At 45.2% G+C, this 26,862-nt stretch overlaps 1 protein-coding gene across 2 annotated transcripts in view; it reads right to left on the bottom strand.

Annotated features, from left to right (window-relative positions):
* The window catches only part of SLC35F3 (solute carrier family 35 member F3), a 296,200-nt gene that overhangs the window by 10,955 nt on the left and 258,383 nt on the right, over positions 1-26,862 (bottom strand). For both annotated transcript variants that reach the window (XM_024115727.1, XM_024115728.1), the window contains one exon: positions 3,069-3,288. In XM_024115727.1, the coding sequence (XP_023971495.1) occupies positions 3,069-3,288 (220 nt within the window). The remainder of the gene's footprint in view (positions 1-3,068; positions 3,289-26,862) is intronic.

Here is a 26,862-nt window from a genome sequence, read left to right as displayed (position 1 = left end):
CATGTGGGATCCTCCCGGACCGGGGCACGAACCCGTGTCCCCTGCATCGGCAGGCGGACTCTCAACCACTGCGCCACCAGGGAAGCCCTGGATTGTCTTCTTGCTTCTTCTCCAGTCCTCCTGGTGTGAACGCTCTAGCTGGAGTGGGTGATTTTGAAGAGCTGAGGGTCCCATCTGCCGCCTCCTCCGAGATGCAGGCTGTGGGTAGTGCGGCTGGTCAACCCCTCCTTCATCCAGCTGCGGACCACAGCCGGGCGGGCTTTGGCCTGGGAGGGGCCATACCTCCTGCCCCCAGAATTCTACTTGCTCTCATTCTCCTGCTGCTTCTGCTATACCAAACCTCCCTAAATAGCTGCCAGCCTCTGACACTGTCAGCCAAAGAACTGGGCAGGTCCGTCAAACGCCTCTTATTGAGAAGGAATAAGAAGAATAACAACACTGAGAAAAGATGACATTTATTGGGTTTCATGTGTCGGGCATGCATACCTTATTTTATTCTTACAACTGTCCTCTGAGTACTAACATTCTATTTTAACGTCGGGTAATTAAGGCTCAGAGATGTTAAGTAACTAGCTCAAGGTCCAACAGCTCATGAGAGTGGACCCAAACCCTCATCGCTCGACTCTAGGTTAGAGGACCCATTACGACCCCAAGCCTGGAAGACATGTGAAACGCACATCTAAGCACAGAGTCAAGGGGTGATATGGGGGCCAATGTGGGCTCCTCTCATACACTCGCCTCTGATGCCATATGTGGCCACCATCTCCCCAGCATTCGAAGATAAGCATTTTCTTCTCCCTGGTCTGTCTGCACGACTCGGCCCTGTTGATGTTTTCTAGGAACCACAGCCCTTGTGATTTGACTCACTGCCTTAATAACTCAGGCCCTCTATGTCACCTGTTCCACAAACATCTGTGCTCTACATCTGTGTGACTCTCAGGCCAGTATGGTCAGCCCTCCAGGATGGAAAAGAGTGTCAGTTCCCTTCAATCTCTGGCAATGACCCAGTAGAAGGTGCCAGCTAACCCAGCAGTCCGAGGGAAGTCTCAGAGAACCTGTGTACTGGTTAGGTCTTATCTTGGGCTCAAATCTCCATCTGTTTCTCGAGGGGGACCTTTCAGTCATACCGGCCAGCTGCTGACATCTTACAGATTTTACTAGCTCTCTGAACTCTTGAAGATGAGAAGAGGGCGCTCCACCTTGACTTGGAGTGGGATGGCCTTAGAGGACAGGTCACTTACTTCTAAGAGGAGTTATGATTATTAGAGAGACCACAACCGTGTGGCGCTTTACAGGTTACGAAGTTCCATCACCGACACCGGCTCCCGGATCTTCATTTCGGCACTGACCTCGTGCCAAAGGCTTCAACAGGAAAATCTGTTCAGTCTACAGTGCTTGGCACAGCCCAAGCTGAGCAAGTGGCCAGGATGGCAGGACTGAATCACAGCTCAGGGATGTGAGCGGAAACCCTCTTCCCCATGAATAGCAACGAGGAAAAGATCTGGGTGTGCCACTCTGTTCTCTGTGAGTCCAAGTGGGTTTCAGTATTTTCACACCTCCTTCTTTTAACCTCAAAAACTTTGTTTTCTTCTGCTTAGATGCAGAATGAACCTTGAAGCCTCTTTTCACAGTAACAATCTCATCCGGAATTTGTTTGGGACATCAGAATCACGCCAAGAAGTGCTCCATGCATTCCCCTGGCCTTTGACCTCAAAATAAAGCCACAGTGGGTCCTAGGACATCCGAATCTTCGGCGTCCAGGCAGGCACGGGCGATTGGACCGATTGCCTCCGGTCGTACCTCATTTCTAGTGGAGGTGTATTCGATGGTTTATTGGCTCGAAGCTTTTCTGCGTGGTAGCACAGTGAGCTGAGTTCTTATTCCAAAATTAACACGAAGCCTCAAAACAAACGTTCCCGCTACTGCAAGCTAAAAATCTGACTCAGCAGTTGACTCAAGTCCCCGTTGCTGTTTGAGAAACTAGGTGGGCGTGAATCCACCATGAAGGTGATGGCACCGTTCCAGGACAATCAGCCAAGGACACAAGCAGAGGGCCTGGAGCCTGCCCCTTGCTGGGTTCCCAGCAGCCTTCACTCTAAAGCAGAGGTCCCCAACCCCCGGGCCGTGGACCGGTACAGGTTGGGGACCGCTGCTCTAAAGGGACTGCCCTTCAAAGGGACTCTGAGCTTCGTGGGCTTCCTACACGGCCTGAGGGTGCAGGAAGGAGTAAGCGAGGTGCTCTGGCCACAGGACTACCAGCTGCCTGGTCGAATCCTTTTTGTCCTTGTCTGTGACAAGGTGATGGTGGGGCAGTGGCAGATCCTGGCCAGCAGAGGCAGACAAGCAGAAGCCGGCAGGATTCTGTCAAGGCTAAATGTCACCTGTTCCTTTTATCTATATTTCGGCTCATGTTTGATAGCGCCCTTGTCATAGTTCACACAACTGTTCTGAAATGTGACTAGCTAAATCTGACTTGATTTTAAGGGAATTTACGCAGCCTCAGATGTAACAACCAGAGGTACTTCAGGGGTATCATTTCATTCTCCCTTGCTCTGGGGTTGAAGGGAGTGAAACTGTCCCTCCAAAGTTTGGACTTGGCATTAAGTGTGTCCGGCCCCACTTGGGCATTGAACCCATGGTCCAGACAAAGGGCCGCCAAGACTGCACGTCCGTGTGGATGCAGAAGGACCTTTGGCTTTCAGATACCTCCTAAGCAGACAGTGGCAGTGTTAAGCAGAGGGCTCCAGGCCGCAGGACCCCTGAAAGGCGGGGTGAGCACATCACTCCTCCCGGTGCGGGGGGGTCCCCGAGCAGCACACACTTTAGGGAATGCTTGTTGAAATGCTTGAAATGAAAGGTGCTTTAATGAACGCTTGTCTAGAATGGTTCGCGAGCAAGAAGGTTTGCAAGGCACCCCGAGAGCCGGGCTCCTTTTCTGCTGCAAATCAGAAGGAAAGTGGTTAGCAGCTTATGCTTAACGGCCCAGCACATGGAGCTAAGCAAGCCGATGGGCAGGTTTTGGTTGGCATGACTGAGTGAGGGAGGAAGACAGAGAATAAGGAACTTACCCTCACTCCCATGAACCTGTCCCTGAGAACGATCCATGAGAGCAAGAACACAAAAGCTTTGTTGCAGCAGAACAATACGGAGACATCCGTAGTGTTTATTTTCTTTATTGCATGTAAGTACAGGTAGTTTGTGAGTGTCCAAAGAACACCAAAGGGTGCTGCCTTGGTAAAAAACACCTTCAAAGTCAAGCCATTGTCTCCAAAAAATCGACAGCATTCCCTAAAACAAGGAAAGAGAGTCAGTGTTATTATATTCTTGGGTTGAGACAGACCATTTTTCTCCCCCTCTACCCAGTTTATTTATTTATTTTTTTTAGCAGATGCAGGACGGGGTGGGGTCCTTTTATTTATTATTCTGTTTTATCAACATCTTTCTATCAAAGCCTATGCTTCAGTCCATTGACGAAAGCGTCGCACAAGGATCTGCTGTCATGGATTATTCCTTTCTGTCCATGTTGGGTTTGGAATGGATGGTGCTGGCAGAAGGTAATGTTGGGACCATCTGATCTGAAGAAGCCCCAACTCCACGGTGACTGCCTAAGGGATTCTGCCACTTGGTTAGTAAGAGAAGGACATCTCTAGACCTTTTCTTCTCAGGGGGCTGGATATTGAAGAGAACTCACTGAAACGTATTTTTAACAAATTTGCCCCCAAATGAAATTGTCTGTGATCAGGCAGTGGCAGTCATTTCCTGGGCACATCTAATATATTTTGGCTCTGATATCAACGGTGTTAACTGTCTATATGTTTTCTCCACGAGGCACTTTCTAGAGTTTGTCATTTCACCGAGTGGAAGGGCCTGTCCCCACACCATCTGAGAGGTGAGCACAAGAAGAATGAGCAGGTCCAAGAGCTCAGCATCTTAAGAGAGGAAGAGGTGAGGGAATGCCTGTAGAAGAAAGTTTTCCAATGCCATCATTCCAGATTCTAGGGGAAGGATCATTGATATCTGAAAAGCTGCTTGAGAAAAAGAAAGCCGGGCTTCCCTGGTGGCGCAGTGGTTAAGAATCCGCCTGCCAATGCAGGGGACACGGGTTCGAGCCCTGGTCCAAGAAGATCCCACATGCCGTGGAGCAACTAAGCCCGTGAGCCACAACTACTGAGCCCGCGCTCTAGAGCCCGCAAGCCACAGCTACTGAGCCCACGGCCCAAACTACTGAAGCCCACGCACCTGGAGCCCGTGCTCTGCAACAAGAGAAGCCACCACAATGAGAAGCCCACACACCGCAACCAACAGCAGCCCCTGCTCGCCGCAACTAGAGAAAGCCCGCGCGCAGCAACGAAGACCCAACGCAGCCAAAAATAAAATAAACAATATAAATTTTAAAAAGAAAAGAAAAAGAAAGCCAACCTTGCCCAGGCAGAAGAAGATGGGAAGAGGAGGCTGTGGGCAGAGGGTGTGGAGAGAGGGCTGAGGGGGCTGGCTCTACAGACAGCTGCCCGCTGCCCTGGGTGGGAGTGGAGAGCATCGTTTGCTGGGCCCCACGAGCCCGGCCAAGGACAGGGACGAGTGAGGACATGCTGCCCCACAGCCATCACCATCCAGGCTCACGACAGGGCCCAGGGTGGCCCACGTACCAGCGAGTGAGCAGTCAGGGAGAGAAAATGGAACGACAATGAGCCATATGCGCTAAGGTGGGGAAGAGCCGCAGCCCATGCCACTCAGCATGAAAACGCAGCAGTCACGGAGGAAAATGGAAAACAGGAGTCAAAGGGGACTTGAGGCGATTTTAAATTAAATCTTGTTTGTTCTTTTCATCAATCTAAAATGCCATCTGCCTTTGGTCATTGCTCCACTATGGGATATCCATAGGAGAAACAGAAAACTCATCACCGTTTGCTGAACCCAGAGTCTTACGTTGCTCCTAAACCAGCAGCAGGTAACTATAAAACATTCAAATCACTAAATTTACCATGAAACCAATTCAACTGAATTGATTCCATTTTGGCTCTCTAGGAATGGAACTTGCATCTAACTGACATGTTGATATTTCTGTTTGCCACGTAATTTTCATACAGTAGTTCAGCTGCATTTTCCATGGGTCTTTCTGCAGCCCCTATTTACAGGGCAGTCTTCTTTCCCCCAGGGACAGTGACCAGGGGCAGCTTCCTTCATGTTTGTGATTATGGCAGCTATAAAGTGATGCCGGTCCCTTGAGAATAATCAACAGGAAATGCAAGTATTCTTTCTTGTCATTAATGTCAACCTATTTCAACCAAACTTAGAGGTTGTTACCCTGCTTAAGGGAACATAACACAAGGAGGATTTCCAAGTTTCCCCTGACTGTTATAAGAAATGATTCATGTTGTTGCAGGGGCCGTACAAGATCAACTGGACACCTTACGTCCTCTCTGAGAATCTACGTTTGATTCATCCAATGTGTGATGGTTGTAGAAGTGATGGGTGGGGTACAGACACGGCTGGGTAGTGAACGGCCCAAGCTGTTGACCAGAAGTGGGGAGGAGAGAGGGGATCCATCCTGGAGATGGAAAAGGCAAGACTTCTGGGCCCAGCAGAGCTCTGTTGGCCCTTTGAGGACTCACGGTCAGGGGATTACAGGCTAGGCGGGTAGATCTTGGTTCTAATGAGACCAAGATGATTGACCCCTGAGCCAGTGAGCCTAGTGCTGTTTTAAGACCAAAGACTGTGCACTAATCCATGTCAGCTGGCTTGGGTATATGGCCCACATATACCCTGAATGGCAAGGGGACCCAAGAGAAATGAGAAGCACAAATCCACCTCTTCTTGGTGTACCAAGAATAGAGGACAGTAGATACTCTCTTGACTGATTTCCACTTGGCTGACACGACAGTCTAATGCCCTTCATTCCTGGCACAATAAAGGCCTGAGGCTGGCAGGTTACTGCCTAGCATGCCCAAGCCCTGCGGTTCCTACTGACTGAATCATGTGTTGGCCAAGATTTCAACGTCTTTGTTTCCAGTCCTGCTTGTGTCAATTGTTCTTGGTTGTTTCAAGCGCGTAATTCAATTGAATATTTCCTAAACCAATGAAGTATGACTGAGAAAAGAAAGTTGTGCTTTTCCTATGAAATCTAAATTGAGAGCTTCAAGGAAGATTTAATAAAAGCAAGTCACTAAAATATTGCTACCGAATTAGGTGTGAATGAAACACTGTGAAAGGTGGGGAAAACCATAAAAATCTATAAGTTCTACGCTCATATTATTTAACAAAGACCTATGTTCTTGGTGCTGTTTAAAGAACTCTGACTGGGATAGGCTGGCTTGGTGGGATTAGGATGGCTTGCCATTTAATTCAAATCAACAAGCACTTTTTATCACTTGTTATAGTCACAATTCTAGACACTGTAGCTGATACAAAACAAGTAAATAGTCCCTCCTCTTGAAAAAATTATGGTAAAATTGGGAAGATAAGACTGATTCCTCAATAGGAAGTAATGCAAGTTTAAATAAAATCACCTATTAGGTGGTGTGGAATATAATAATGCTATAGAATTCCTATCAAGTGGAGAGAGTTGGACTGATTGGAAAAGGTCTCATAAAAGATAAGATTTTGAGTTAAACCTTTAAGGATAGCTAGGATTTATACAGTCGGGTTGGGGAAGATATAATATCCTTAGAGAGAGAAGAAATTGTACCCATGACACAAGAACAAATGGCTATAAAAATGGAAATAATCTTGCAAATTAAATACAGAATAGCCAAATTTTAAAAATTAATAGAAGAGTTAGAATATACAGTCAAGATAAACTCGAGGAGGGGGAGAGAGTGAAAGTGAGAGCAAGACAGATGGAAAGAAAAGCTAATATGAGAAGGTCAAGCCAGAAGGTCCAATACTGAACTTAAAAAGAAACACCAGAAAGAGAAAATGAAAAAATGAAATGGAGGAAAATAGAAAATAAATAATTCAAGGAAGTTTTTTAGAACTATAGGACATGAGTCTTCATAATGAAAGGACTCACCAAGTACCAAGCAAAATGAAGAACCACGACAAGGCATATACTTGTGGCAAAAAGGGATAAAGATAAGACTTAAGGCTCCCAAAAGAAATAAAACAAAATTGGGAGAATTGGGAGTGACTGAGAGTGAGTGGGTGTGGAACAGGAGTTACCATTTTTTAATGATAATTGTTTTCTTATTCATTTGCTTTTCCAACGTATGTGCAAGTATTAAAATGCTAAAAATAAAAATTATTTAAAAACACGAGAGGTCAAGTTGCTGTGATTGAAGCTGTAAAGTGAGTGCCCTGAGATAGCTTTGAGGGGTGAAGTTTAAAAGCCATAGATACAGAGAAACCCTACTAGTTACAGATAAGGATGCTGTGGCTCAGACAGATTAAATGATGCGCTCATGTTTAAGTTCAATCAGATAGTGGTGGAGCCAGACTTGCAGCCTGTGCTCACTCCTCAATGAACACTCCCAAAGACCGCCTCTCTCTTCTGGATCCTTTCCATCACCATTTCAACATGTCTAAGCCTTGCCAACCTTAAAATACGCCCCCAAAGCAAGAGCAAGCACCTTCAGCCCCTTTTCCTCTCTCTTCCCCTCTTTCGGAGGCAAGATTTTAGAACCATCACCTGCATTCATGTCCGCATGACCACCTCTCTCACTCTTCCGCTCTCTCTGATCCAGGGTCTGCTCTCACCACTCACCCAAACTCCTAGACCGATGACCAATGACCTCCCAGCTGCTAAATCCCATGGGTACTTTCCGGTCTTACTTTTGGGAGCCTTTGACATTGTTGACCGTTCCTCCTTTAACCAACCTTCTTGGCTTCCAACTCAGCACGCTCCCCCGGGTTTCCTCCTACCTCTCCACACCCTCCCAAGGCTTCCTTGGTATTCTCCTAGGGTTCTCTTCTAGTTCCCCCTCTTTTGACCCTACAAACAGTCACTGAGCAGTCTAATCTACTGTCAGAGTTTCAAAGCCCAGCCAGTGACTCTGTAGACAGGACGCTTCTCCTATCTGGTGCCATCTGCATCCTGGACATTCCCAGACACCAACAATTCAGCCTCCCCAAAGGAACTCCCCATGTTCCCCCTCAATCCTCAATCACCATAAGGGACCACGATTCATATTTCTTGTACTGGCTAGATATTTTGGAATCATTCTTAACGTCTCCTTTTTCCTCTTCACATCTCATTCATCAACAAGGCTTACAAGTTACTTCTCCTAAGTATCTCATTGCCATGACCACCACCTGGCCCATGTCTCTGTCCCCTCTCGCTTGGACTGCGGTCACTGGAATCTGAGCTTCTCTCCACGGTTGCCTCTCCTCCAATTCAATCCATTCCATACTCCATGCTGCAGTCAGAGAGATCCTCCTCTTCCCTCACTTTCCCTTAGGATGAGGGTCAAGCTCCCCACAGACTTACCAGGTCCTTTCTGACCTGGCCTCTGGCCATCCTGTAGCCTTTATCCATCACTTCTCCACCCCTACTCTGAATTTAAGCCACCTTGAACTCATTTCAGTCACTTGGATTCAGTGTTCTTTTTTTCTCCGCTCTGGGTCTCATCGGATCCTCTATTCCCCTGAAACACTCTTCCTCCTTCTTTAGTTAGTTTCTTTCCATCCATTGGGTATCAGCTCATATACCCCCTTCAGTGAAGTGCCCTGATATGTGCTCCCCTAATGCCCTGGATGCCCCATCATACGTATAGGACCCTTTATTGTAACTGCTTATTTAATCATCTGACTTCACTAGAACGTAAGCTACATGTGGTCATCATATTTCTGCTCCATCTTATATCCCCTGAGCTTGGCTCATGATATGTGTTAATAAATAATTTATTTTTACAGAATGAGTGTGCTTATTCCTTTACGGGGGACCACTGGTTTTCAAACAGTGATGCATAGACCATCAGTCTTAGAAATCTCAGTGAACTTTTAAAAATACGAATTGCTTCGATTCAGCTCTAGACATATTCAGTCATACTTTCCCGTTGAGGGGCCTAGGATTCTGTAGAGAATGGTGCAGTTTATATGAGGGTGACATTCCTGACAGCATTCCACAATTCAACATTTACACGTCTTGATTTGTTTTCCCACAGTAGCACCATGTTTCTATTTGCCAGCTCATGTTAACACTGCCACCTAGCATTTATAGTTCCCTTGGCCTCTCCGAGTTGACATTGTGATTCTTGTTTAACTTTTAAAATCTCGAGGGAGTCACATTATTTGAAATTTTATGCATAAATGAAACATTAGTCATACTTGTATCTTGTTACTGCAAATTTGCATTAAAATGTGACTGCACTGTATTTTAAAGAATTTCCAAATGATTCTCAAGTGCAGCTAAGTTTGGATCCAAAAGTTCATGCTGTCTCTCTCTCTGTTTGCTTTATTTCTTTTAAAAAAATTTAAAAATCATAGTAAAATCCACATATCATAAAAGTTACCATCTTAACCATTTTTAAGTATATAGTTCAGTGGTGTTAAAAACATTCACAATGCTGTGTAACCAATCTCTAGAATTCTTTTCATCTTGCAAAACTGAAACTTAGTACTCTAAATTAAACAACAATTCCCCACTCTTCCCTCCCTACAGCTGCTGGCAACTGCCACTCTACTTTGTCTCTATGAATCTGTCTACTGCAGGCACCTCGTATAAGTGGGATCATACAGTATTTGTCCTTTTGTGACTGGCTTACTTCACTCAGCATAATGCCCTCAAGGTTCATCCATATTGTGTCATGTATCAAAATTTCCTTCCATTTAAGGCTGAATAATATTCTGTTGTATATATCACATTTTGTGTACCCACTCATCCACTGATGGACATATGGGTTGCTTCTACCTCTTGGCTATTGTGAATAATGCTGCTATGGACATGGATATACAAATACCTCTTTGAGACCCTGATTTCAATTCTTTTGTACGTATACCCGGAAGTGGAATTACTGGATCATATGATAATTCTATGTTTAATTTTCTGAGGAATCATCACACTGTTTTGCATAGTGGTCGTACCATTTTACATTCCACCAAAAGTGCACAAGGGTTCCAATTTTTTTACATCCTCATCAACACTTATTATTTTCTGGGCTTTTTAAACTTAAATTTTAGCCATCGTAATGGATGTAAGGTGATATCTCATTGTGGTTTTGATTTGCATTTCTGTCATGATTAGTGATGTTGAGCATCTTTTCATGAGCTTGTTGGACATTTATATATCATCTTTGAAGAATGTCTATTCAAGTCCTTTACTTATTTTTTCAGTGTTTCTTTTTATTGCTGTTGTTGAGTTATAGGAGTTCTTCATATATTCTGGATATTAACCTCTTATCAGATATATGATTGGCAAATATTTTTCCCATTCCATAGGTTGCCTTTTCACTCTGTTGATTGTGTCCTTTGATGCACAAGAGTTTTACATTCTGATGTAATCCAATTTATCTATTTTTACTTTTGTTGCCTGTGTTTTTGGTGTCTTATCCAAGAGATCATCTCCAAATACAATGCCATAGAGCCCCTATGCTTTCTCCTAAGAGTTTTATAGTGTTATCTCTTACATTTAGATATTTGACTCATCTTGATTTAATTTTTGTGAATGTTGTAAAGTTAGGATCCAACTTCCTTCTTTTGCATGTGGACATCCAGTTTTCCTAGCGCTATTTGTAGAAAGGCTGTCCCTTCCCCCATTGAATGGTCTTGGCACGCTTGTCAACATCATTTGACCACGTATGTGAGGGTTTATTTCTGGGTTCTCTATTCTGTTCCATTGGTCTATATGTCTTCATGCCAGTACTACACTTCACGCCAGTTTTAATTACTGTAACTTTATAATAAGTTTTGTAATCAGGAAGTGTGAGACCTCTAATTTTGTTCTCTTTTTTTCAAGATCATTTTGGCTACTTGGTATCCCTTGAGATTCTATATGCACTTTAGGATGGATTTTCCTATTTCTGAAAAAAATGCTGTTGGGATTTTGATAGGAATTGCATTAAATCTGTAGATAGCTTTGGGTATTATTGATATCTTATCAACATTAAGTCTTCCCAACCACAAACACTGGATGTCTTTCTATTTGTTTGCATCTTTAATTTCTTTCAGGAATGTTTTGTAGTTTTCCATATACAAGTCTTTCACCTCCTTAGTTAAGTTTACTCCTAAGTATTTTATTCTTTTTGATCATATTGTAAATGGAATTATTTTACTTTTTTCTTCTTTAAAAATCGGAGTATAACACATATGTCTTTATGTGCAAAAAGATTAAAATGTACAGTTTAATTTTTGTAAAGTAAAATCATACATGTAACACCATCTCTACCCAGATATAGAATATATACCAACACTCCAGAAGCTTCCTCTGTGCCCTCTCCTAGTCATTATTTATCCCCTTAAATATAATCAGTATGGAGAGTTCTGTCTCCATGGTTTATTTTTTCCTTTATAAAGATGGAACTGTACATCATATACTCTTTTGTGTCTGGTTTCTTTTACTCAATGACTCAGGGTCATTGGAATACTTCAATCAGCCAATGTTTTGGACCCCCACCAACCCTGTCCACAGCTTGTACTGAAATAAGCTTGCAATAATGTTAGTATATATTGATGGTGATAGAATATGTTATCCTATTTCAGGGAGACACACACACACACACACACACACACAGAGTCGAAGATCAAAAATATATAGATTTAGGTAGATAGATTGAAAAAGAGAGACTGAATAATGTATGAAATAAAAAATATAATTAAATGAATTATGAATTACTGAATGACTAATTTGGGCTTCCCTTTGGCTGCAAATACAAACTGTACTTATTGAAAATAAAAATCATGATTGGAAATATTAGCATTGCAAAAATTAGAACCGTAATCACAGTGATACCCTTTGATCTCCTTCCTTTCACAGGTCTTAAGGCGTACAGCCAGTTAAGACAAAATGTCATTTAATGGGACTTCCCTGGAGGTCCAGTGGTTAAGACTCCGCGCTTCCACTGCAGGGGGCGCAGGTTCGATCCCGGTCAGGGAACTAAGATCCTGCAAGCCGCGCGGCCAAAAAGAAAAAAAAAAAAAAGAAAGAAAAAACATGAAATGTCATTTAAGTACATTTGGATACGCAAAAGAAAGTTAAATGTGTGGGCTCTGGCTCAGAAGACGTTAAGAGGAGTAAGAAAATGGGAGAAGTAAAAGAATGTAATGGAAGAAATGAAAATAGTTTCTGAAAAAGCAAAATAGTACATCAATAGGGCAGTAATTGGGGGTTTGGGGAAAGGCAGAGGCACAGAGACACAGGATAAATTCCCAAAGTATTGCTCGGTAACAGATGGAGAGGATCCTTCCCATCTTTCCCCCAGAGATGTGTTTACACAGGTGTGATCACTGGGTCACGTTAGCCCATATCGTGCTTTTTAACTGATGACATCTCCTAAGAATGTTCCCTTGATGTTACATGGTTTTCTACTTACTGGCTTTTTTTTTGTTTCATCTATGTAGCTCTGGGGCAGTGAGATTCCACATGGATACCTGCATGGATATTCTGTGATAGTCTGCATAGAACTGGGGCTGGTGGATTACACTGTGAGAGTCTCAGCTATTCCCCTATTATTGGACACTATATTACACCCATTTTTTCCTATTATAATAAAAAGGTGACAAATATCTTCATTCTTATAGTTTTCTGTACATTTTAGAAAATTTTCCTGAAGAATAACTGCATTCATAATAGAATGTTAAGGGGTTTAATGATGACCCAAGCGTTACTTTAAAATTCACTACCGACTCCTGATTAGGGAATATCTGATACCTAACTATTTTATAAAGAAAACAGGTGTCTTGGAGAGAATTAGCTTCCAGCCCCTGGGGGGTGTATTTGGATGCTCATTTAGCATCCAAGGGGTAGTTCTTTAGACTTCAGCACATACTGAAGCACTTTACTGGAAGGTAGATGGCAGAATGGCCTAGAAGCACAGCTATTTATACAGCCCTGTGCCACCTGGCATCTTCATTTAGAGTACTAATGAGCAGGCTGTAAGGCGGTTGTAAAAGATATCACTCCAGCATTGCAGGGGGTTGGACTCCATAGTCCTGAATGCTTTTCATCTTTGAGATGCTGCGATTAGAAAATAAAACCTTTCTAAAGGGCAAAAGTCAGAGTGGCATCCAGTTACACTGGGGTAAATGTTTATACCGCCCCCCTTTTTGCATTTGCATTTATTTAGAGCTTTAGGTTGACAGAAGAAGCAGAGACCAGTTAACCAAAGTTATGAATCAGGCTTAAGTTTATTTTGAACATTTTAAGACATCGTTGGGGGAGTTTTAAGTAAAATGGGTTTTCCCACGTAAGCCACTCTTGTTCATAAGTAGGTGAAAATGTGTTTGTATTTCCCATGAATATGTTTTTTTAACATCTTTATTGGAGTATAATTGCTTTACAATGGTGTGTCAGTTTCTGCTCTACAACCATGAATATGTTTTAATGTTACACATCTTCCCTTCCCCAGCAGACCCAGGCTTAGCCAAGTATCCTTGTATCTTAAAATCAAGTTGTAAAGACTTGTTTAAACAATCTAAAAGATTAACGTTTACAGCACAGCAAAAATACTGAATCATTTTATTAGCTTGGTTTCCTACACTGTAGGTTTTCTGAGCAACTAGCAGAGTGCTCTGTTAGCTGTGAGTCCAAAAACTGTGTCTGTCTGAAACTGCATGCATCTCTATCTATCTATCATCTATCTATCCACCATCTCTCTTGTTACTGGTCTGTTCCTAAAACATATACCTGAGACATTTAGAGGCAGAAAAAGATAGGTCTTCCATGATGTTAGTGGTGATGACCTTTTTGGAAAGGGATCTGAGAGAAGTGAAGGGCATTCATAGTGTACAAAGGATTCTGTTCCCTGAGATTTTCCCCCAGGAATGGTCGAGCCTTAACCGTGTCTCAGAGAAGCACAGATTGCATACGTGTCCCACTAACTAGGAATTTCACAGCCTGCTCCACAGGAATCTGTTTGCTGTTTGGGGCTCAGCTGGTTTTGCACGCGTAATCAAACAGCAGAAATGTCTGAAAAGTGCAGAGAGAGTGCCTGCTCCCTGAGCATTGTCCCGTCCATAAGGTCCTGGCTAACCTGCCGGTCACTGTGAAGTACTTCTGTGTTCCATCCAAAGGTGAAGATCGAAGCATCAAAGACAGGAATGACCAACAGCTTCCATTTATATGTGGAGACTCAAGCGCCAGCTGAAGTCCTTTGGCCACTTAAGAAGGGTGGGCCCGGGCTTCCCTGGTGGCGCAGTGGTTAAGAGTCCGCCTGCCGATGCAGGGGACGCGGGTTCGTGCCCCGGTCTGGGAGGATCCCACATGTCGCGGAGCGGCTGGGCCCGTGAGCCATGGCCGCTGAGCCTGCGCGTCCGGAGCCTGTGCTCCGCAACGGCAGAGGCCGCGTCAGTGAGAGGCCCGCGTACCGCAAACAAAAAAAAAAAAAAAAAAAAGAAGGGTGGGCCCCCAGAATTGCTGTGCATTTCGTCCCAATCTGAAACAGCCGCTTGATATCAGAAACCATTCTTCCTGTTCTAGGGAGTTCTTTCAAATATCTGCCGCTCAGAATAAAGCTGCTCTGGGAACCTTGGCTTGTGGTCCGCTTAATCCAATGAGGTTGGACACGAGGTTTTCTGTAGCAGAAGACATCACAGGACCATCTGTTGCAAGATGGGATTCCTCTCCTGTGCAGGTAGGAGATAAGCTGGAGATGAGCTCTAATGAGAGTTGTCAGCCCTGAGATGGGACTAGTGCTTCAGGAAAAGTCCGTCTACTGCGTTAATGAAGCACATTCCACTATAAAGCAGAGGGACAGAGTCCCCGGCGCTTGATCAACGGGTCCCAGAAAATAACAGCTGCTGAGCTTTTGCATCTATTTTGCTGCCTTTCAGCAAGGACTCGTTTTGAGTTTCACTAAGTTGTCAAGAGTTGAACCAGGAATACATTTTTACAACACATGACCCAGCAGCATTTTTATCACAGTGGAAAAGTCATGTCGGATCTGTGGACCTTTCCTTGGCCATCTAAAGAAAGCTAGAGCTCAGACTTCGTAAGGACAGGGTGATATGGGGTCTGATGGTGCCCACCAGCGTCCTGGAAGTGGAACGCACAGCTACAGCACATGCCTGCATTCACCTGCTGGCTGGACTGGCTTTCTTCCCAGTGGGTGGCTATTTGCTTGGGGCTTTGGAGTGGGAGAAAGGGGCCTATTTAGCTCACTGCGAGGAAGAACTTTCTAATAATTGTTCAACAAGAGAAGAGCCTTGTTCAACAACTGAACCTGTGTGCTCACTTTTGTTCTCCAACACCACCTTTCAGGGACCTGGGATTCTATCCATGCAGCAAGATGACCAGCAGAAATTCCAAAAATCTGGTCGAATTTCCTGAAGACCGTGGGTAAACAGCCCTCCCTCTCTGTCCCAGCCCATCTCCCATCTTTGCAATGGAAAGTCCAAGGCTTGAGACTGAGGCCTGGACCAATGACCGGGGTGCTCTCTGCTTCTGTCACAAGGAAAGGCAATGGCATTTGGTCAGTGGCCAGAATGGCGATCTTCAAAGCCCAAGCTTTGAAGGGAGTAATGCAATGTACAGTGAGCTATTTCATACAGCTGTTTCATAGATCCACCCACAGATAAGCAACAATGGTATAATGGGATAGTTAAATTATGCTATGCGGATTCCAGAAGACTTTTAGCTTGACTTTAGTACCTTTGTCACTCATGTTGTATCTTCTGCCGTCCTGGGCCTTGCTCAGAGGAGAATGAACAATACTTGTCCTGATGGTCTGTCCTCTAAAGCTGGCCACAGGAAATCAGAGCTGCTGTCACAAGAGCCAGCCAGGACTGCAGAGCACAGAGGTGGGGTCCTGCCTCGTTAGGAATCAGGGCAGTTCTCTGTACTGGGCGGAACTTGGTTCTCATGGGCTTCAGAACTTTGAAGACACCCCTCCACTGCTATCCCCTCCACAGAGCTACCAGGCATCTCCTCCACCAGGGCTTCCTCTTCGACCTGCCTCTCCTCCCAGCACCCTGCAAATCTGCCCCTGCAATATTCTGTGTCAGCTCCCTCACATCTCCCCAGAGTTTTATAATTACTGTTTGCATCCATGTCTCTTCCAGTTGACTACTGGTCTCTTCCTGAATGAAGGAGTCTTAGTCACCTTTGAACCTGCCAGGACCTAGGAGAGCACCTGACTGTCCCAGGTGAATAACTGACCACAACTCGGCTCTTGATATCTAGGCATATTTGGCAACATCAGCATGTTTATACTGTAGAAAGTTTAGCAAGTGGATATCGTAAAACTGGACTATCCATGCTGGCAGGGATGTGGGAGACCCGACTTCCTTGTTTACACATAGGGAAGCTCAGGCACAGAGGTGAAGAGCCCTGTCCAGGGTTGCAGAGCTAGTTAGTGGCAGGGCTGAGTGTAGAACTAGGGGCTCCCAATTCACTTCTCCACTCTCTGGATTTATTTTGGTGAAACCTTAGTGGTGTCTGATGTGCCAGGTAAAGTGGAATATATTTATCACAGAGAGAGTAGGTGCTCTCCCACTTGACCGGCTGGGACAGAATGAGAAAACCAAACACAGCCTGTTGCAATGGTTCCCTTGCCACTTCATGCTCAGTGATTGTGCAAGGGGCCTGTGTGGAGTGCTGACCATAAAGAATCTGCTTCCCTGGATTTTGCAGAAATGGTCACGTGGATTTAAGGTATATTCCCTGCAACTAATTATACAGATGTGTGGGCAATGCTCTTTGCTATTTTCAGGAGCTGTGCCCAAACTATTTAAAACCATGGGCATACTTTGTCTTCAGAAAGAAAAATTCAGTGAAGTTATCCTAAAGGCTCTACCTCTGGCTTATCAGTGGATTTTTGCTTTTAAAAAACAGCTTCCTTCAAACTGAAGAGATGTAAAGATTTGTGTAACTCACTGTCAGATGAACAGTCTGTGTTCTCCTGACCTTGAACCTGGAGTAAAACAAAGATGCCACAAACTCAACAGGGGCTAAAAAATCAGGGTTGTTAACTCAGGAGAACAATTTTACAAAAGTTGAAATGAAATTTTGTTGTATCTCAAGGACAGAAGTGTTTATGGACAAGGCCAATTCCATAATGTGCCATTTGGGATGGAACTGATTTATATTAGCTGTAAAGCTTTTCAAGGCTGGAGACTGGTGTGTGGCTATGTGTCTGCTGATTTTTTTTTTTTATAAATTTATTTGTTTTTATTTATTTATTTTTGGCTGTGTTGGGTCTTTGCTGCTAGGGGTGGGCTTTTCTCTAGTTGCAGAGAGCAGGGGCTCCTCTTCATTGCGGTGCACGGGCTTCTCATTGCGGTGGCTTCTCTTGTTGCAGAGCATGGGTTCTAGGCGCGCGGGCTTCAGTAGTTGTGGCTCGCGGGCTCTAGAGGGCAGGCTCAGTAGTTGTGGAACGTGGGCTCAGTAGTTGTGGCTCACGGGCTTCAGTAGTTGTGGCTCACGGGCTCTAGAGCACAGGTTCAATAGTTGTGGCACACGGGCTCAGTAGTTGTGGCACGCAGCCTCAGTAGTTGTGGCTCGCGGGCTCCAGAGCACAGGCTCAGTAGTTGTGGCACACGGGCTTAGTTGCTCTGTGGCAAGTGGGATCTTCCCGGACCAGGGCTCAAACCCGTGTCCCCTGCACTGGCAGGCGGGTTCCCAACCCCAGCGCCCCCAGGAAAGCCCTGACCACTGACGTTTGAAGGCAGTTTCCCTGTGTGTCCTTCACACACAGCCAGGACTGCCTTCATCCGAACTACCAGCAGTGACTTCTTCAGAGCTGCATGGATTCCATGGCACATACCAACAGCTCCTTTTAAAAATAAATTAGATTGGACCCTAGGAACTGTCTAGATACATACTGCTTGGCCCTGACTACTGACTGCAGGCAACATTGTACACCCTTGAAACAGATTCTGGTGATTTCCCGAGATTCAAGGACTAAAAAATGGCTGAGAGAGAGAGCTGCCCTTGCTTTGGGGTGTTCCCTAGCTCAGAGAAAACTGCAGGGGTACACCTGAGTTCCTGCTGTCGCTTCCTCCCATCCTAGACTCTGGCCTGCACCCCAGGAGCTGTCGTTCTCAGGGGTCCTGTTTACTCCCTGAGGCTCCTGATGGGCTTTCCTATTTCCCATCTCACCACAATTCCCATTTATGGTTCCTTTCCGTTTGCTCAGAATCTACAAACACCTAGTACAGCCAGCTCTCGTGGTGAGAGAGGCTGTGTTTTCTAGGAAAGTGGAGGTTTCCATAGTAAAGTGACCCCCATCTGCCTGGGGGCAGTAGAAGTGTCTGGAGGCAAGATGGTGCCCGAGTGCCCTTTTTGGGAATCTGATAATGAGCCGTAGGAGTCTTAAATCTAAAAATCAACTAGCTGTATGTCTCCAGGCCTCAGTTTTTTCATCTGTGAAATGCAGGACCCGTTCAAGATCCATTTATAGTCAATAATCTATGAATATGTGATTCATATTCTAGTAGCTTAAAATTTGAATTAATACCCTGGAGCAGAGGCCCAGGCCCGGCCCAGTTATATACGTATAACTGAATCACTTTACTGTACAGCACAACTGAACACAACGTTGCAAATCAACTAGACTTCAATTAAAAACAAAAAACACCAGTCCAGTGGGGCCTGAGTCCCACACTGCAAACTTGCAGGGCCCTTTCCCATCTAAGGCAGGGCATTTGGGAGTGTCAGGGTTCTAAGTCTACTCTAGCCTCCCAGAAGGCGCCACCAAGCGTCACAACTGTTTTCATCATTTCTTGGTAACATTTCAGAAAGCAGATGATTTAGGGAGTCAGAATCTTCCCTGAGCATGTCCTCTATGAAAGCCCTGAAGGGAGACCCCACTGGCCTGTGGAGGGCCACAGCTCAGAAGCCAGATGGCTGCCCTGCTGTCCTCAGTAGACCTGGAAGGGATCAACTGCCTCAACCATTGCTCTGCTTGTCATGGTTCTAAATGTTCCAAGTGGTCAAAACTCAGCACAAAAGGCAGTAGACAGGCATCAGAACAACACTTACAGGGATGGGTAAATCAAGCTCTCACAAATCTCTGCTCACTTCATCCCGAGACATAAACACAAGCCACCAGCCCTGCAGCCAAGCCCAGATGTGTGCAACTCAAGATTGGTGAGAGCTACGGTTTCCCTGAAGCCAGGACAGCTGGGCATCACGCTCTGCCAATCTCCACCTCATGTTCCCCTGTAACTCTCATCCCATCTCAGAGCCCAGGGCTTTTTTTCTGTCCTCCACACATCAGGGACCTCCACCAGCTCGTGGATGCTTTTTGCCTTTACATGTATTTGGAAAGTACCAGGTAAAAAGTACTGTGTCCCCTGCTTTGGCAGGCAGATTCTTAACCCACTGCGCCACCAGGGAAACCCTAGGGTTTTTATTTTTTTGAAAAGTACTAAATGTATAATGATTTATATTTTGAGCATTTAATTAAAGTTCTACCAAATTCTAGGTGGTAGTCAACCATCTCAGCTTCCTCAGGCTGTGGGTTTTACTGCCGTTCTTGTTTTCACAGGTGCAGTGCTCTGGCTTGGGGAATGGGGAGTCTACAATGTGGTACAGCCCCTGCCCTTGAACATCTGGGTCACACAAAGGCTCGCCCTATACCAACCTCAACATGGAGACAACTGTCTTTCAACCCAAAGTCAATGCAAATGAAGCAAAGGGAACTTAAGCTTAGAGTCAAAGTAAATGATCCCATTCAGATACTGAAGTCTCGCATCCTTGGGCAAAAGTTTTTACTACACTGCAGCGGCCCTTCATTGATGCTGAGAACGCAGACAGGCAACAAAAAATGTGTTTAAAGGCACAGGCTCTAGAGCCAGACTGCCTGAGTCCAAATACTGGCTTGGATAGTTACCTGGTCCAGTTACACAGCCTCTCTGTGCTTCCGCTTCATCATCTGTAAAATGCAAATAATAATAATATCCACTTCATACAGCTGTTAAATGAATTGCTTTGTATAAGCTGCCTAGATTAGTGCCTGTACAAAGTAAGCCTTCAGTGAACATTAGCTCTTATTACTATTATTTTTATTATTATTATTAGTGATTTTAGGAACATAAATCCCTCCTTAAGAAGGCTCTCCAGGCAACATATCCCAGTAGAGCACGGATTTGGGTGTTGGGCAGACCTGGAGCCAAAACTTCATTCTTGTATTATTAGCTACGTGCTTTGTGTAAGTTACTTAACCTCTGTGAATCTGTTTCCTTATATCCAATATGGGTGGAAGGCAGAATTTTCAGAATTATTGTGCAGGTAAAATAAGAGAGTATGTGAAAAAGTACAGTGTCTGGCTGGTGCTTCATGAATATTAGTTACTTTTTCTACTAATGCAAAATTCAGTACTTTTGCTGAAGTCCACAGCTCTTTGGAGAGCTCTGAGTGAACGCTCTCTTTTTATCCTGATGTATGATCTAGCTTCATAAAACTACTACATAGTGGTCCTAATTCTACCTCTTAAAAACAATTTCATACCTTTTTTATTTATATGGACAATCAAATATTTGGAAGTTCCTTTTCTCCAGACTGTTTATCCCTGATTTTCTATCACATCTCGTGGGACTTGATTTGGGGTCTTTTTGCCACCCTCATTGCCACTAATCCCTGTCTTTCTTAAAATGTGGCCCCATACAACATTACTAGTATAAGCTGATCACTGCAGAAAAGGACAAAACGGTCAGTTCCTAAATTCAAATGACTGTAGTTTATTATGTAACCCAGATTAAATTAGAATTTTTTGATGGCTCCATCACGCAAATGACTCATGTTACAGTTACAGTCCACTGACGTCCTTTTCACAGGTGTGGCTGTCAGGTTGCCCCTCCCCGCCATCCAGCCCGCTCCTGTAGTTTGTGGATCCATGTGGACACTTTACACTTACTCCTATTACATTTCGTATTGTATCTGGCCCTGCTTTCTAGCCAGCCAGATCTTTCTGGATCCTGGTTTTAACATACGACAGCATTATCCCTCCTACAATTTGGGTCATTTACAATTTTGACAAATGTAACTTTCATGATTTTACCAAAGTCATTGCTAAAAAATACCTACCAGACTAAGGCCAGTTAGAGGTCCTGAGAAATTTCCCTTGGGGTTGACATTGATATTTGACACACATTTTTGGGGGCGATTATTCTAGCACCTACATGCCTCGCTTTCAACCCTTGTTTCTCCACGCAAGCTTCTTATAAGATGAGGTCGGATGCTTTGCTGAAGTTCGTCTATATAGGGTCTACCATATACTCTTGAGCTACCACTAAGGAATTCTCAGCACGAAAGGAAATAGTGCTTAACTGACATGACATATCCTTGGAGAATGTCAGCTGTCCTCCAAGTGATCATCACTTATGTTAATTTTTTTAGTTGTTTTTTTAATTGAATGAAAGATTCTTTAAATTCTATAGTGCTTTATAATTTTCAAAAGTTTCACACATATGATTTCATATAGTCTCACAAGAACCCTTCCCTGTCCCCACTGGTAACCACTAGTTTGTTCTCTACATCTGTGAGCCTGCTTCTTTTTTGTTTTATTCACTAGTTTGTTGTAGTTTTTAGATTCCACATATAAGTGGACATGCAGTATTTGTCCTTCTCTGTCTGACTTATTTCACTTAGCATAATGCCCTCCAAGTCCATCCGTGTTGCTGCAAATGGCATTATTTCACTCTTTTTTATGGCTGAGTAGTATTCCATTGTATATAGGTACCACATCTTCTTTATCCATTCCTCTGTCGATGGACACTTAGTTGCTTCCATACCTTGGCAACTGCTAACAATGCTGCGATGAACACCACTTGTGTTAACTTAAGGTCTCACAAAGCATCCTGTAAGTAATCCAGCCTAGCACTTGGCCTGGGATCAAACCTTGCATGCAAGTTGGAATGTGTGGAGTCTTTCTTTTTCTCTTGCCCATCTCCGTTCTTCTGCTCTCCTTTCTCCTCAAAGACCAGGAGCTGTGAGTCAGTGTTCTCTCACTTGCTAGTTCCTTTGACACCTTGGAATGCCACCATCTGGATCAAGTGACCTGGACCCCTGCATTTAGAGAAGCCAGGCACACTCTAACCCCCTCCTCCTCTCTCTGGGCCTTTGGTGGCCTCTAATTTTTCCTCCTATTCTTTAGAATTCTTTAACACTGGAGACTGAGTTCCAGTGAAAGGCTTTCTGCCTTCTCTTCTACATTTTCCCACATTCCCCAAGCCACTAGAACAGAACCAGGAACGTAGAAGCAGCTCAACGAACATTTGTTAGGTGTATGAATTCTATCTGAAACTCAACCAATGGTTCCAGTAACAACTCACAGGGGAGAGGGGTGGTGATGAAGAGTTCAAGGTAAACATTTATGTGGAACACGAACAGGGGCAGGAAACAGCTGTTTTGTGCCCAAACGTAAAAGTCAGACACACCAAGATATGAATTCTTAGCTGTGTGATCTTGGGAAAGTTAATTTCGCTCTCTGAGCCTCATATCTGTCCTCTATCAAATGGGGATAATAATACCTATCAAAAGATTTATGATCAATATTTCATTAAATATTGCATCTAAAGCTTCCTGACTTGTAGTAAATGCTCCAAAAGTGGTATCTGTACTGAAATCTGTTCTTGATTTCAATCACCATCATCCTCCTAATAATGAGTGTGTTCTTAAAAATTCCAGGTTCTGAAGGTGACCATTCTCTTGCTGTAATGCCCGGGCACCACACTTTTTACCACCCATCAACACTTCTACGGCAGAGTGTCTGCACATCATTGCTGGTAGAGTCGTGAGGCTTGATCCTCCAGGCCCATATTCCAGAATTTGCCTGTGTTTCAATGGTGCCTCACATTATGGAATCCTTTTACTCTCAACATTATTAGGGTCTATCTTAGGGACAACTGGTCCAATCCAATTTCCTTTTGGCCCGCGGTGCTATTTTGTATTTGCCAGTGCTTTCAATGAAGCTTCAGGTAGACCTAAACTCCTGGCTACTAACTAGCCCTGAATTGCACAATTGTTCATTGTTTGTTATTTGTGAGAAAATGAGGGTAATTAGTAGAAAATATCGTCCTTTGTGTTTTAAGAATATTTGCTGGATAAAGCATAAGGAAGTGAGACCGTCTGTTCAAAACAGTTCCTGCCAAATCAAGCCTTGCCTACGGTCACGTGCACTTGGGTGTGGGCCGGCCTGACGGGAGAGGGCCGTGGAGTCAGTACTCCAACAGGAGGCCCCTGGGAAGGCTCTGTTCTAAACCGTGGAAAGGGGTTCTCCTCTGGGTCAGACCCAGGTCAAGGGCAGGAGTGGGAGAAACCACCAGCTTCACCCACCTGGATCATGAATGAAAGGCCCGGTAGGGGCCCGCAGTGTGTCATCAGGCTCCTGGACCAGACGAGCATCTGAGGCTGCAGTCCTGGTTAACGTCAGGCACTGCCCGTCAGTGTGGCGGGTCCTCTGAACATTTTTCTCCTCCAGAACCGAGCACAGCAGAAACTGTCTGGTGAAGAATTTAGGATTGTTTCTCTCCTGTAGAGAGTGTCTGTGTGCATCCAGGCACAGCCATGTCCAAAGGTGTTGGGAGGCGCCTTTGTTCTGCCTGGCAGCTCACTGCACAGGGCTGTGAGGCCGGGATCCTCCTCTCCACCCTGCACCGGGGAAACGGATGCTTTGCAAGAGGACAGATCGCTTAGCTCAGCTGCAGTCAGCAGTCCCAGCTCACTCTTTGCTCCCCGGGCAGGACTGCGGCTCTGACAGTAATTTGACATGATGCATAATAGATGAGCAAGTGGTTGGTTGGGGGCTTCACAACGCGCTGTAATCCTGAGACAAAGTACACAGAAGTCTTCACACAAGCTGGATACGACTGATTCCCAGGGGCTGACAACATAGGGCGTCTCTTTCCAGGTGAAAGGCCGAGCCATTTTGAAGGTCACCTTGGAGGCGTGGGTTATTTTACCACTTATCTTGGACCCGTTTCCGGTTCAAGAGAAAACCTGAGCTGCCTACTTTGTTTACATATACTTATTCTATGATGTGTGTCTGCAGATCGTATTTTAAACTACCAGCTATTTTTTTGGTTGTTGTTCTGAGGCTTTAAAAAAGTCTGTTTTAACACCTCATTAAATCTCTGTTTCTCCAGAGATTGATGTAGATTGACTTTACGTCCATTCTCTTCTCTGCCAACTGTGGACAAAGAGGAAACAGAAGCTTCAGACCACGTGTATTTTTCTGCAAGGGCTGCCGTAACGAAGTACCATAGGCTGGGCGGCTGAGAAAACAGACATTTATGTCCTCCCAGTTCTGGAGGCTAGAAGTCTGAGATCAAGGTATCAGCAGGGCTGGTTCCTTCTGAGGCCTCTCTCCTTGGCTGGCAGACGGCCATCTTCTCCCCCTACCTTCACATGGTCTCCCTCTGTGTGTGTCTGTGTCCTAATCTCTTCTTCTTATAGGGACACCAGTCAGACTGGACTAGAGCCCATCCTAATGACCTCATTTTATTGATTGATTGACTGGAGTATAATTGCTTTACAGTGTTGTGTTAGTTTCTGCTGTGCAACGAAGTGAATCAGCTACATGTATACCTGTATCCCCTCCCTCTTGGACCTCCCCGCCCACTCCCCCAACGACCTCATTTTGATTTAATCACACCTTTAAAGGCCATGTCTCCAAAAAAAAAAAGTCACATTCCGAGGTACTGGAGGTTAGGATTTCAGCGTACGTACTTCAGGGGTATACAACTCAGCCCACAGAACTCAGGTAAGGACCCAGCAGGCTGGGAAGGCACTGTGCCATCCCCAATGTGACCCTGCTGACCGTTGCCTTCAGGAGGACATCCGGCCCTGACCACAGTTGCTATGCAGAATCTGCAGGCACTTCACCTCGGTGTCCCAAGCGACCCAGCCGTCGCAGACAGGACGAGGATGCTGGCAGCAAGGCAGCATCTGGACGCGCTGTTGGGCTCAAACCCTGCCTGTGACACCTGACAAGCGACTCAACCGCTCTGAGCCTCTCCAACTTTAAAGGGGAAATGGTAGTAATACTTACCTCCTAGGATGACTGTATGGTAGGAAGGAGATGAAGTATGTACGTGCGCTCGTCACCGTGCCGGCACCTGGTGAGGGCTCAGCAGTGGGGCCATGATAATAACACGCAAAGTAAAGGGACTGTCCTGGCACGGGGAGAGTCAGCCAGGCTGCCTAGGGCGCAGCCACCCTGCTTCCCATCTGTCTTTAATTCAGCGCCACCCAACCATAATCTCGTTCCACCCCAGACCCCTCTTGGAAAGCTGAAGGGCTCCAAGAATACTGTGCTGTGACTTCCTTTGGCCTCAGGTCATCCTTTGTTATTCTTTTGTCCCCTGGCTTCCAATAAACAGACTGGCAAAGCGTGTTTCAGTTATAGGGTGAATTCATTAATGATGAAATCTCAGTAGAAAGGTTAAGACACGCCACTAGCTACTCTAATTGCGAATATGCTCAGGCATCTGAAAGTAGGTAGTGAACAGGAACAAGGAGATAAAGAGTGCGCGCCGTCTAGGAGGGAGTCCATTTGGTACCCCCAAAGCGATTTGGTAAGCATCCGCATTTTGGGTGAAGCCTTGAGCTGAAAATGAAGCAGCAACCGTCTCCGTTAAAAGTACAGGGGATGGAAGCAAATGAGGACTCTTTGCCGCTGAAATGCTGATAGGTTTTATTAAGGAAAGTGGCCCCTGGTGGATAAAGGTGGGGCTCTTCCTGCCCCTGGTGTCAGGATCAGAGGCCAGCAAGGAGCAGACCTCTCCAGCCACAGGAACCACCGAGCCAGTTAACGGGCCTGGTGCCACTGCTGGACACCATCAGTTATTAACAGAGCAGGGTGAACTGGGTAACGGTACCCGACGTGCCAGGGAATCCAGGGAAGTCTAACTCACGTGCTGTGAAATGCACACACATCGCTTATATGTATGTTTAACTGATTCACTTTGCTGTACAGCAGAAACTAACACAACCCTGTGAATCAACTGTACTCCAATAAAAATTTTTTTAAAAATCACTTATTTACATAATGGAGCAAAGCCAACTTCTGATAACACAGCTGTAAATGGGACCAATTTCCAGGTTAGCATTTTTGGTCTTTTTTGCTCTCAACCGGGAGACAGCCTTTGGCCATATATATATATATATATATATATTTTTTTTTTTTTATTTATTTTTTTTTTTTTTCCTGTTCTAGACCTAACCTGTAAGGGAAGCCGACCCCCAGACCCACTGCTCCAGTAGCCTGGCCATTTCCCCAACGTCCTGCCCGCTTGCACGTCCATGCTGGGCTCCTGGCGTTTCCTTTCCCAAGGCTCCACTCCCCACGCTGCTCTGTCTGCGGTCTCCGGGCACCCCATGGCCACTCTGCTGGGACCTGCTGGCCCTGCCTGCCTGCCGGACTCTCAGGCCCCCGGTCTAGGGAGGGGCTTGAAAGGTGGAAGCCCCCTGCTCCTCTCCTCTCTGCCTTCCCATCTCTGTTTTTAAAAACCACCTGAGTCCAAGCAAGCCTTGCGTAAAGTTATCTTAGGAGAAAGACACCCGAACGACGACATTCCAGCTTTGGTGCTCTCTCTCCCAAATGATGCAGTGTCCTCCTTCTAGAGTTAGTAACTCCTTTCTCAGCCATTCCCGCTCTCATTCTGCAGTGTCTTTTGCCTCCCAGAAAACCAATTTAAAACCATAAATCGAGGGGCTTCCCTGGTGGCGCAGTGGTTGCGTGTCCGCCTGCCGATGCAGGGGAGCCGGGTTCGCGCCCCGGTCTGGGAGGATCCCACATGCCGCGGAGCGGCTGGGCACGTGAGCCATCGCCGCTG

Source organism: Physeter macrocephalus, chromosome 20 (genome assembly GCF_002837175.3).
Source record: "Physeter macrocephalus isolate SW-GA chromosome 20, ASM283717v5, whole genome shotgun sequence".
Taxonomy (NCBI): Eukaryota; Metazoa; Chordata; class Mammalia; order Artiodactyla; family Physeteridae; genus Physeter; species Physeter macrocephalus.
The sequence above is the reverse complement of the archived record's forward strand: the minus strand, read 5'-3'. Positions and strand labels throughout refer to the sequence as shown.